General features: G+C 57.3%; 1 protein-coding gene across 1 annotated transcript; it reads left to right on the top strand.

Moving 5' to 3' along the window:
* Positions 1-9,393: 9,393 nt before the first annotated feature.
* LGALS7B (galectin 7B) lies at positions 9,394-11,422 on the top strand. Its single transcript, XM_032841980.1, has 4 exons — positions 9,394-9,450; positions 9,835-9,923; positions 10,609-10,810; positions 11,237-11,422. Exons 1-4 carry the CDS (start codon positions 9,436-9,438, stop codon positions 11,348-11,350), a joined length of 420 nt encoding a protein of 139 aa, XP_032697871.1. The 5' UTR covers positions 9,394-9,435; the 3' UTR covers positions 11,351-11,422.
* Positions 11,423-12,762: the final 1,340 nt, after the last annotated feature.

The following is a 12,762-nucleotide window of genomic DNA, read 5'->3' on the forward strand; positions in this document are numbered from 1 at the left end:
TGCTGGGTCCTTAAATAAAAGCGGGGCGTGGCAGGCCAAGCTGACTCACCCCCCCCCTTTTCCACACCCACCACCCACACCTGGCACAGACCCTAGCCCTGGGGCCACCTGGCCCAGAACCTTCTTTCTGGAGCTCCTGCCTTCCCTCCATTCCCGAGGATTCCCAGGTGCGCTGCCCCCTCTCCTTTCAGCTAATAATGATGAAGACAGCTCCTAAGGAAATACGGGGAACAGAGGGGACTGGGTGAGCCACCACCCATCCAGTCCTGTCTTCCTGCTGCTTGGCAGCAAGAAAAGAGGGTTTTGCCCATTTTATCTTGGGAGACTTGGCCCTGAGAGACCCCACGGGGGGGGCTGGGTTTCCGGGCCCTCCTCCCAGGCTGGGACCCGCCACCCAGGGCTGAGGCTGCGGCCCTGACAGGGACATGCCCATTTGGGCCCCTGACCCTGGCCTCAGCCACAGCCCTGGGAGAGGGGCTCTGAGGGGCAACGGGTTCGCCTGATGGGTGGCGCCACGACCCTGGGGCCTAGAGTGGTGCCTGGCACACAGGAAGGGCTCTGCGAATGCAGGGGAGAGAAAGAATGAAAAAGGCCCTGTGCCATTTCGGAGGCCTCAGGGTGCGCCTGTGCACACGGGACCTGCTTGCACTCTCAGCTGAAGCCCAGGCTCTGGGGGTGATGGTCATCCCCATTGTACCACCATGGACACTGAGGCTCAGGGAGGGGAGGTCCTTTGCCCAAAGCTGCGGGCTGGGTGCTACCATGTAGCCACTGTGGCTCTGCCTTTCCTCCTCTCGGGCACTCTGTGTCTGGCATTTTCCATCCCTGTGAGTCAATGCCCTAGTCCCCCTCCTGGGCCCTCTGGTTCCCATACTCTCTCCCAGGTGTCCCTGTCTGCCCCTAGCCTCTAAAGCTCTGCCTTGTGACGCCTGGGTGGCTCAGTCAGTCCAGTGTCTCAACTGTTGATTTCACTCGGGTCATGATCTCAGGGTGGTGAGATCGAGCCCAGTACAGGACTCGCGACTGGCCAGAGCCTGCTTAAGATTCTCTCTCTCCCACAGCCCCTCCCTGCTCAAATAAGTTAATGAATGAATAAATGAACAAATGAATCAATCTATCTACCTACCTACCTATCTATCTCTGTCCTGTTGCATCTCCCCAATCTGCTGCCACTCTCCCAGCTAGCGCTCAGGTCTAGGGAGCACAGGGCACCCACGCCCACACCCGGTTGGAGGAGAACACCATGGAGCCCTCTTCCCCCCCAGGTCCCATAGCCCAAGACTCCAGAAGAGGAATTCAGGATAGGACATGGGGGGAGGGCAGACGGAGAACGCTGAAAGATGCTTCTGGGAGGCAGGGAAGAGGCAGGGTGAGGAAGCTGTACAGAAACCCCTCCTAGTAGCCCAGCAGCCCTCCTCCCCAGGTATACCACCCCACTCCCATCCCCCACTCCCGCCCCACCCCACAGGGGGAAGATCCCTGGGGCAGAGGACAGAATGGAAAGTTTGGGTGGAGACAACCAGACTCAGAACCTGATCCACCACCTGACTGCCCCCCCAGGCTTCCCAGACTCTCCATCCCCCCACCACACGAGGCAGCCAGGTGCGGGCACAGTCTGGGAGCCAAGGCCTCAGAGAGTGAGGCTGGGCAGTTGCGTTGGGCCTGGCGGGGATGGCAGAAGCACCCCCATTTTGCAGAGCAGAACACTGAGGCCTGGAGAGGAGCAGCTTCTCATCCTAGGCCACACAGCAGGGTGGGTGGGATGGGGGCTGGGCGGGAGGCCTGGCTGTGGCCCAGGACTGGACATCAGGACTTCCAGAAGAGGACACAGGGGGCCTGAGGCTCGAGCCCCAGCCCCTGATCGGGTCCCAGGATGATGGCCAGGGCAGGGTGTCCACTCTCTCGGCCTCCTTCTCTGGGGCTCCTGGTGCCAGCGACTCAGCCTTCTCCTGAGCTCTTCCTCTGGCTGGATATCGCTTCACACGCTGCCAGCCTGCAAGTCCCAACGCGACTTCGCTGTTTGGCTAAATGTTGGCATTCGATCTCTTATCACCGTGATCGCCGGCTCCTTTCTCAGAACTCAGAGATGCGCAACCTTGCCGGCCCCTATTCTCCGGCATCCATATTCTTCATATCAGTTCTCGAGTATCTTCTGCAGTTTTTTTTTTTTCATTTCCAAGGCGTACCGAATGTGTAATTTCCCAATACTCTTTCTTCCTTTTTCCTGAGCTACACTCTGCTGTCCTACAATATGCCGGGTGTCACAGAATGATGATGACTTTTGACAAATGTGTAGATGGGACCAACCACCAGCCCCATCGAGACTCCTCGAGCCCCAGAGACAGCCAGCCCCCCTCTGCCTGCCCAGTTCAGCTGGCATGATGGGGAACTAGAGGGGTGGCCAGCAGGCTGAGTGGGCTGAACTCCCCCTCCTTCGGGACAGAAGTCGGGTGCACGAAAAGGAGCTCACTGTGCCCGCCCGGGGCATGGGCATGGAGGGTCCCGGGCTCTGCTAGTGCCAGCTGGTTGGGGGCTTTGGCTTGTTCACGGGGAAGATCACACAGGGCTGCTTTGGGTTTGGAATGGAACATTCCAATGAGGAAAAGGATACCTTGATAGTCTATTTCTTTTTTTTTTTTAAGATTTTATTTATTTATTTGACACACAGAGGTCACAAGTAGCTGGAGAGGCAGGCAGAGAGAGAGGAGGAAGCAGGCTCCCTACTGAACAGAGAGCCAGACATGATCCCAGGATCTTGAGACTATGACCTGAGCTGAAGGCAGAGGCTTTAACCCACTGAGCCACCCAGGAACCCCAATAGTCTATTTCTTAAGCCCAAAAATCAGCCCAAGTCTCAGGTTGTATTTATACACGGAGTAAATTTCACCAACCCCTCCCTGCAAAGTGGAGGGAGCGTGTCCTCGTTGCTTCCACTGATAAACTGTGTTCAGTAAACTCTCGTCAGTACTCTAAGCTGCAAGTGGGATTTTACCATGTGGTAAGTCTTTCCACTGTCAAGTGCATTCTTCCAAGTCCTAAGTAATTGTTGTACATGTCCATGCCTGAAGTGGAAATCCACTGGTTCTTCTTTCTCCTCCTCTTCTTCCATCTCTCCTCCCTCCCTCCCTCCCTTCCTTTCCTTTGCTGACGGATTGGGTCCTCCGGCCATCAGGTGGGTAGCATCCGGCAGCAGGTGCTGCCTCTGGAGGGTGGGGAGCTGGGGTGGCGGTAGTGGAGGAGGGGCTGCTGCTCCATGCTGGTGGCAGAGGGAGCTGATGAGGAGGGTGCTGGTGAGGAGGTGAAGGGTGAAGAGGGTGGTCCGCAGGACCTGGGGTGCTGCTGGGGGTAAAAGGGCAGCTGAGCCCTGGAAGCTCTGCCCCACCAGGAAAGGAGGTACCTGCGGGAGTGACCACAGTGTGGGTGTCTTCCATCACTTTCAGGAGAGGGAGTTCCAGCATGGAAAGAAGAAGACCAGGGACCTGACTGGCAGTGTCTGCCTGAACTCATGGTTTCATGAAGAATTTTTTTTGTGGGTTGAGGGGCGCATACGACAGCAGGGGACATGTATCTCCTTTAAAATTTTTTATTATGGAAAAATAAATAAATATTTTTTAAAAATTATGTTGGGGCACCTGGGTGGCTCATTTGGTCAAGCGACAGACTCTTGATTTCCACTTAAGTCATGACCTCAAGGTTTGTGGGATCGAGCCCCCCCCCCCCCCCCCCCGCCAGGCTGCGTTGGGTAGGGAGTCTGCTTGAGATTCTCTCTCCGTCTCTCTCCCTACCCACACTCTAAATACATTTGTCTAGGGGCACCTGGGTGGTTCAGTGGGCTAAGCCTCTGCCTTTGGCTGGGATGGTGATCTCAGGGTCCTGGGATGGAGCCTCCCATCAGGCTCTCTGCTTAGCCAGGAGCCTGCCTCCTCCTCTTTCTCTGCCTGCTGCTCTGCTTACTTGTGATCTCTCTCTCTGTCAAATAAATAAAACCTTAAAAATTTTTTTTTCCAATGTTGAAATACAAAAATATAAAGTTACCATGTTACCTTTTTTTCTTTTTTTGGAAGGCAGACACTTAACTGACTGAGCCAGCCAGGCGCCCCACACCAACTTTTTTTATGGATATGGTTCAAAGCGCAAGTTATCCTGTAGCTGTCCCCCACCCCCATCCGGCTCCAAAACTCCCGACATCCCGCAAACCTGAAACTGGGCACCCACAAGACACTCCCCACCCACGCAGCGCCTGGTGCACCTCCCCCCCCACCCCGCTTTCTGATTTCTGTCTCACGAACTTGACTACTCCGCAGACCAGGTGGGCGCTTTAACCTCCCGCTTGATTCCTGATAACAGGCAAGAAAAAGTCCCTCCTGAGAGATACTGGCCCTGATCCAGCGGGAGAGTCACGTTCTTATCGCCACCTTGAGACCTAGAGAATTCTATGCCAACGGGCCCTGGGAAAGTAATTCCTCTCTTCCTTTACCCGCCCCACAGAGCAGATTAAGTACTTCTGCACAATTAGCTCGTTGCTGAACTTAATATAAAAGCACGGCGGGGGCACCTGGGTGGCTCAGGTCATGATCTCAGGGTCCTGGGATCGAGCCCCGCATCTGGCTCTCTGCTCAGCCGGAAGCCTGCTTCCCTCTCTCTCTGCCTGCCTCTCTGCCTACTTGTAATCTCTTTCTCTCTCATCAAATAAATAAATAAAATCTTAAAAAAAAAAAAAAGGCACGGCGGTTTGGCCATTTCTTTGAGGCTTGTTTCCTAAGCGGGATTCGCGGGTCCCGAACAACTTACCTAATTGCGTGTGGGTTTCTCCCGTCCACCTGATACCTCAGTTCGGCTGTCGCGCCCGGAGGAGGGCAGAGGCCTGGTGTTGCCGCCCCTGCATTGTATATGCCTATGTCTGGAGTCCTGCGGCCCCACCCTGGGCCCCAGACAAGGCGCGGGAGCCGGGACACTGCCCGCATCTTGGTTCCTGCGGACCGGTGCCTTTCTCTACCAAAGAAGGTTGCAGAAACGGCTGTCTCCAGGGCTCAAACAGGACGTGCCGGGGACAGCTTCCTGTGTCGTGAAGGAGGAAGCGTTCACGGACCCGGGGTGCAGACGCAGGTCCAGGTCGTCGTATGGGACGCCCACAGGCGGGTCTACAACAGTGAGAGCCCGGCACCACAATAGCGGAGCTATGAGTCTGCTCTGACTGACCTACTCTGACGTATTCTGTCGTACCCCGACGTACTCTGATATACCCTGACGTACTCTGTCGTACCCTGACGTACTCTGACGTACCCCGACGTACCCCAACGTATTCTATCTGTATCCCGACGTACTCGCACATACTCTGTCGTACTCTGACGTACCCCGACATACCCTGACGTACTCTGTCGTACCCCGACGTACTCTGCTGTACCCTGTCGTACCACCAACCTCAGGACCATTTATAAAACCGGTTATAAGAAATAAATTTATTGGGGGTGCCTGGGTGGGTCAGTTGGTTGTCTGCCTTTGGCTCAGGTCATGATCCCAGGTTCCTGGGACCCAGCCACCCCTCCCTTGGGCTCCCTACTTGGTTGGGAGCCGCCTTCTCTCTCTCCCTCTGCTGCTCACCCTGCTTGTGAGGTGTATCAAATAAATAAAATCTTTTTTTAAAAAATTTTATTTCTCATGGTTCTGGAGGCTGGAAAGTCCATGATCAAGTACATTGACCAGTATATTAGTTGTCTGGTGAGAACCGGCTTCTTGGTTCATAGATGGTTTTCTTCTGGCTATGTCCTCACATGGCTGAGGGGGAAAGGAGCTCTCTGGGGTCCTTTTGCAAGAGCACCAACCCCCTCATGAGGGCTCGGCCTTCAAGACATCATCCTCACAAAGGCCCCAATTCCAAATACCATCCCACTGGAGATGGTGTTTCAGCATAGGAATGCAGGTGGGGGGGACACACATAGGAATGCGGGTGGGGGGACACACAGTCTACAGCAGATGTGAAGGATGAAATGACAGGATTTGGTGAAGATGATGACATTGGCAGACTTTCCAAGCGCTTCCCACAAAAATGCTAACTAATGACAAAGGACAAATAGGTGACATTCTGGTGGGGAAGCCTGGAACCTGCCACTGGGGAATGTGCCACTAGGGACATGATCCAAGTCAATTCACCTGCCAGAAGACATGGGGAGGTGGCGGGCAGCTAGACAGGATATATGCGGGGTCACTTCTGTGGGTCTTCTGTGGAAAGTGCATAACTGGAATCTAGTCACCAGGATACATTGACCTTCAACCTTCCCAAGCATCATGATGCTGAAAGACAAAGGGAGACTAGGGAGCCAATCCAGATGCCGCGAAGAGACCTGACATCAAATCAACACCAGGTTCCTAATTTCTACCCCCACCCAGACACCCAGCTCCTGCGGACCACCCTCTTCTGAGCACCGTCCTCACCAGCTCCCTCTGCCACCAGTAAGGAAATGAAAGGAAGGGAGGGAGGGAGGAGAGATGGAAGAAGAGGAGAAAGAAGAACCAGTGGATTTCCACCTCAGGCATGGACACGTACAATTACTAACCACCCGGAAGAATGCACTTGAGAGTGGAAAGACTTACCACTGAACACATGGTAAAATCCCACGTGCAGCTTAGAGTACTGAGAGTTTACTGAACATAGTTTATCAATGGAAGGAAACAGGACAGAAACTGCCTCCCTTCGCAGGGAGGGGGGGTGAAATTTACTCCATGTATAAATACCACCTGAGGCTTGGGCTTATTTCCGGGCTTAAGAAATAGACTATCAAGGTATCCTTTTCCTCATTGGAATGTTCCATTCCAAACCCAAAGCAGCCCTGTGTGATCTTCCCCGTGAACAAGCCAAAGCCCCCAACCAGCTGGCACTAGCAGAGCCCGGGACCCTCCATGCCCATGCCCCGGGCGGGCACAGTGAGCTCCTTTTCGTGCACCCGACTTCTGTCCCGAAGGAGGGGGAGTTCAGCCCACTCAGCCTGCTGGCCACCCCTCTAGTTCCCCATCATGCCAGCTGAACTGGGCAGGCAGAGGGGGGCTGGCTGTCTCTGGGGCTCGAGGAGTCTCGATGGGGCTGGTGGTTGGTCCCATCTACACATTTGTCAAAAGTCATCATCATTCTGTGACACCCGGCATATTGTAGGACAGCAGAGTGTAGCTCAGGAAAAAGGAAGAAAGAGTATTGGGAAATTACACATTCGGTACGCCTTGGAAATGAAAAAAAAAAAACTGCAGAAGATACTCGAGAACTGATATGAAGAATATGGATGCCGGAGAATAGGGGCCGGCAAGGTTGCGCATCTCTGAGTTCTGAGAAAGGAGCCGGCGATCACGGTGATAAGAGATCGAATGCCAACATTTAGCCAAACAGCGAAGTCGCGTTGGGACTTGCAGGCTGGCAGCGTGTGAAGCGATATCCAGCCAGAGGAAGAGCTCAGGAGAAGGCTGAGTCGCTGGCACCAGGAGCCCCAGAGAAGGAGGCCGAGAGAGTGGACACCCTGCCCTGGCCATCATCCTGGGACCCGATCAGGGGCTGGGGCTCGAGCCTCAGGCCCCCTGTGTCCTCTTCTGGAAGTCCTGATGTCCAGTCCTGGGCCACAGCCAGGCCTCCCGCCCAGCCCCCATCCCACCCACCCTGCTGTGTGGCCTAGGATGAGAAGCTGCTCCTCTCCAGGCCTCAGTGTTCTGCTCTGCAAAATGGGGGTGCTTCTGCCATCCCCGCCAGGCCCAACGCAACTGCCCAGCCTCACTCTCTGAGGCCTTGGCTCCCAGACTGTGCCCGCACCTGGCTGCCTCGTGTGGTGGGGGGATGGAGAGTCTGGGAAGCCTGGGGGGGGGCAGTCAGGTGGTGGATCAGGTTCTGAGTCTGGTTGTCTCCACCCAAACTTTCCATTCTGTCCTCTGCCCCAGGGATCTTCCCCCTGTGGGGTGGGGCGGGAGTGGGGGATGGGAGTGGGGTGGTATACCTGGGGAGGAGGGCTGCTGGGCTACTAGGAGGGGTTTCTGTACAGCTTCCTCACCCTGCCTCTTCCCTGCCTCCCAGAAGCATCTTTCAGCGTTCTCCGTCTGCCCTCCCCCCCATGTCCTATCCTGAATTCCTCTTCTGGAGTCTTGGGCTATGGGACCTGGGGGGAAGAGGGCTCCATGGTGTTCTCCTCCAACCGGGTGTGGGCGTGGGTGCCCTGTGCTCCCTAGACCTGAGCGCTAGCTGGGAGAGTGGCAGCAGATTGGGGAGATGCAACAGGACAGAGATAGATAGGTAGGTAGGTAGATAGATTGATTCATTTGTTCATTTATTCATTCATTAACTTATTTGAGCAGGGAGGGGCTGTGGGAGAGAGAGAATCTTAAGCAGGCTCTGGCCAGTCGCGAGTCCTGTACTGGGCTCGATCTCACCACCCTGAGATCATGACCCGAGTGAAATCAACAGTTGAGACACTGGACTGACTGAGCCACCCAGGCGTCACAAGGCAGAGCTTTAGAGGCTAGGGGCAGACAGGGACACCTGGGAGAGAGTATGGGAACCAGAGGGCCCAGGAGGGGGACTAGGGCATTGACTCACAGGGATGGAAAATGCCAGACACAGAGTGCCCGAGAGGAGGAAAGGCAGAGCCACAGTGGCTACATGGTAGCACCCAGCCCGCAGCTTTGGGCAAAGGACCTCCCCTCCCTGAGCCTCAGTGTCCATGGTGGTACAATGGGGATGACCATCACCCCCAGAGCCTGGGCTTCAGCTGAGAGTGCAAGCAGGTCCCGTGTGCACAGGCGCACCCTGAGGCCTCCGAAATGGCACAGGGCCTTTTTCATTCTTTCTCTCCCCTGCATTCGCAGAGCCCTTCCTGTGTGCCAGGCACCACTCTAGGCCCCAGGGTCGTGGCGCCACCCATCAGGCGAACCCGTTGCCCCTCAGAGCCCCTCTCCCAGGGCTGTGGCTGAGGCCAGGGTCAGGGGCCCAAATGGGCATGTCCCTGTCAGGGCCGCAGCCTCAGCCCTGGGTGGCGGGTCCCAGCCTGGGAGGAGGGCCCGGAAACCCAGCCCCCCCCGTGGGGTCTCTCAGGGCCAAGTCTCCCAAGATAAAATGGGCAAAACCCTCTTTTCTTGCTGCCAAGCAGCAGGAAGACAGGACTGGATGGGTGGTGGCTCACCCAGTCCCCTCTGTTCCCCGTATTTCCTTAGGAGCTGTCTTCATCATTATTAGCTGAAAGGAGAGGGGGCAGCGCACCTGGGAATCCTCGGGAATGGAGGGAAGGCAGGAGCTCCAGAAAGAAGGTTCTGGGCCAGGTGGCCCCAGGGCTAGGGTCTGTGCCAGGTGTGGGTGGTGGGTGTGGAAAAGGGGGGGGGTGAGTCAGCTTGGCCTGCCACGCCCCGCTTTTATTTAAGGACCCAGCAGCCATCCCCGCCAGCGCCATTGTCTGCCCCACTGTCCCAGCCATGGCAGGGAGTTCTGTGAGTGCCTCGGGGCCCTGGGGCTGGAGGTCTTGGACCCAAGGCTGTTCGGGAATAGGGGAGGGGCTGGGCCCGCCTGAGGTCTCGTGTTTGAAAGGAGAAAGGGGGTGTTGGGGTGTGCTAGGAGGTGTCTGGGCTGTGGCTCTCGGGTTGACCCAACCCAACACTTCCATCCACTCTTAGATTCTTCCGTTTGTTCTGTGGATTCTGTGTTTCTGTCCCCAGCTCTGTCTGGCTCTGGCTCTCTCTCTCCTTTCTCTCTGTGGCCTTTTTTCTCAGTGATTCTGCTGGTGTGGGTCCTGACCATTTTTTCCCTGGGGCTGACCCATCTGTCTCTGTCATGTGTGTCCCTGATTCCCTTGGACCCTGCCGCTGGTCCTGCAGAACATGCCCCACAAGACCTCGCTGCCTGAGGGCATCCGAGTGGGTACTGTGATGAGGATCCGTGGTGTCATCCCAGAAAAGGCTGGCAGGTGAGACCCCAGGCCCACGTGGTAAGGGTGGGACGAGCTGACCTCTTTCCAGCCCAGACTCAAGGGAGCCAGAGCCACCTCTGTCCACCAGGGTCTTGGAATCCCCAGGGCATCACTGACTTTCTGGAGTCTCATGTCTTCACTGATTTATCCATGGCTGTGTACAAGCTGGGGTGCCTATGTATCCTGGGAATCTGGGGGACCCAGGGCAGTCTCAGGTAGATCCTACCTGCAGTTCTGTGACTCCAGTCTGAATCCCCAGGAACTCTGGAAACATGTCCAGTGATCTGGAGGTGCCCCGAGCATCTGGGAAACCCAAGTGATCAGTCCTCAGACGTCCTGGTTCGGGAACTGTGGGATTTCTGGGAATCTGTGGTGCCGGGAATAAGGGGATCTGTGGTATCGTTCCTAGACCCCTAGGAATGGGGAGCACCCTGGCCATTGGCACCATGATTCATGGCAACTTTTAGAAGCTTTGGAAATGAGGGGGACCCAAGCAATAGTATAGTGACCCTCGTGTAGGTGGTTGTGTCCAGGGTCCCTATAAGGTTTTGGATGCCCAGTAATCCCGGTCCTGGCCACCAGTGCACAGCCCTCCTTCTGTGACATGGGACATTCCAGGTCTTTTAAATTTGTATGTGCTCTGGCAACGGTGAGTCAGGCCCCTTTCCCCCTCATCTACCAGGTTCTATGTGAACCTGCTGTGCAGCGAGACCCCTGGGAGTGAGGCCGCCCTGCACTTCAATCCGCGCCTTGATGAGTCTGCTGTGGTCTTCAACACACTGGAGCAGGGCACTTGGGGCCGAGAGGAGCGCGGCTCAGGCATTCCCTTCCAGCACGGGCAACCTTTCGATGTGCTTCTCATTGCCACGGAAGAAGGCTTCAAGGTGGGTCCCCGCTACCTACAGGCGTGGAAGCCAGGGAGGCTGCTGGTGGAGGGGGCAGAAGCCTGGCCATGCTGGGGGGCGCGGGTGGTTTCCGCGTCCCTCTTCTTCCCCTGGTGCATCCCCACTAGTGTCAGCAGTCCGGGGTGCGGCAGCGACAAGGACCAGCGCGCAAGAGCCAAGTGCTCAGAGGGTGGGTGTCCCCTAGCCGGGCAGCGGGGCCCCGGTTTTCTCCCCGACAGTGCGAGTCGAGGCTCTGGGGCAGGGGCAAGGCTGGGTCGGGAGACAGGCCGAGAAACACGTTGCGCCCGCGGGCCGGTCCCCGCTGCTAGTGGGCGCGGCAGACACACGGCGCGGGTCGGAGTCGGGAGGGACCCCCGCCCCCGCAGTAGGCCTCGGGCACTCAGCGCGCACCCCGCGTCCCCGCAGGCGGTGGTCGGCGACTCGGAGTACCACCACTTCCGCTACCGGATCCCGCCGGCGCGCGTGCGCCTCTTGGAGGTGGGCGGGGACCTGCAGCTGGATTCCGTGAAGATCTTCTGAGACCCCCTGCCTCCCCAGGGGCTGGGGGCGCTGGGGTCCGGGAATGGCAAATAAAGTTTCGGCCCACGTCGGTGCGCCTGCTTCGTGTCTGTGTCTCCTGCGTCCAGACGCGGAAAGCAGGTTCAGAGAGGGGAAGACTCAAAGGGTTCCACAGCGATTCCGCGGCCGAGGCGGGGTGCGGGACCCTCTGTGGGGGGCCGGTGCGTGGCTGGGCGGGCTCTGGAGGGTCGCGATCGGGTGGGGGCTGTGTCTGGGGTCGTCTTCCAGCCGCGCTGGGCAGAGCAGCCCAGGGCAGTGCGGGTGGGGGGACCTGATGGGTTTCGGAGCCCGCGCAAGCTCCGCCTGGCGCCGGGTCTGCGGAGCAACGGGGCTCGGTGTGCGTGCATCTGCACAGAGGGGTTGCGAGTCCCCGCACGCCTGGTCCCTTGGAGAGCCCGAGATGGCGGCGACTCGGCCTGGGGCCGGTGTGGGTGCGGGGAGCCGGCTGGCGCGAGGTGGGGCCGGACAGCTCACGGGGCGTCGCCGGCCTCCCAGCTGTCCCAGAGTCGGGACTGGCCCCCGCCCGTGCGCCCCGGGGCAGACGCGCACTGGAGCGGCATCTACCTGCGGAGCGGACGGGGGTCAGGACGATCGGGCCTCTGAGTCCCAGCTGCGGGCATGCGCCCCATTCCCACACTTCTTCCACCTGGGTTCCTGCACGGCTCCGGCCACCGGCTCCCTGCCGGAGTGGCAACGGGGTGGGATCGGGGTAGTTTGCGTCCTCACACAGTCGCCCAGTTGCCCCCGCCACTAGGTGGTGGTTTTCTAGTCGTTGTGCTGTCTGGGTCTCCACTCTGCTGCGGCCTTGTCCCTCAACCGCGCGATGGAGCTGGGGTCCGGCATACTGCGTTCCAGCGCGTGGTGTTGGGCTAGGGTTCTGAGCTCGGGACAGTCCGGAGCCACGCCCCAGACAGATGTGCCTCACCCGGAGCCCGCGCCAAGGGTGACAGGCCTCCCACTTCCTGGCCTGCTCGGGCAGTGCTGTCTTCACAAGTGCTGTCTTCACAAGCATATGTGCAGTTAAGTTCAGACTGCTCCCGACCTCACATGAAGCAGAGGGTAGGGTCTGAGCCTTTTAAAGACACATTTTCTGCCCCTCAAGATCCTTTAGGGGAAATCACCCCACTATGGAGCCCTTGAGACCTTATCTCTGGGTGGGCTGTGTAAGGAAGGGTCCCCTCTCGCAGTTGCAGAGCAACGAAGTCTGAATTCCCTAGTTCCCTGGGGCTCATTGTTGAATGACTTAGTATTTATTTTTATTGACGTGTCAAGTACTTGTAATTAACAAAAATTTGTGGCTCTTCTGCGAAGGCCCACTTAGGTATGTGAATAAAAATCGGTTTCAAAAAAAAAAAACCTGCACGAAAATCTGT

The sequence above is a fragment of the Lontra canadensis genome, unplaced genomic scaffold (genome assembly GCF_010015895.1).
Source record: "Lontra canadensis isolate GAN:19392208 unplaced genomic scaffold, GSC_riverotter_1.0 scaffold125, whole genome shotgun sequence".
Lineage (NCBI taxonomy): Eukaryota > Metazoa > Chordata > Mammalia > Carnivora > Mustelidae > Lontra > Lontra canadensis.

What these genes read in the sequence shown, in the direction of transcription:
- LGALS7B (XM_032841980.1), top strand. An exon ending in ATCCCAGAAAAGGCTGGCAG is followed by an intron (nt 9,924 to 10,608) that starts GTGAGACCCCAG and finishes CTCATCTACCAG; the next exon opens with GTTCTATGTGAACCTGCTGT. An exon ending in CCACGGAAGAAGGCTTCAAG is followed by an intron (nt 10,811 to 11,236) that starts GTGGGTCCCCGC and finishes GCGTCCCCGCAG; the next exon opens with GCGGTGGTCGGCGACTCGGA.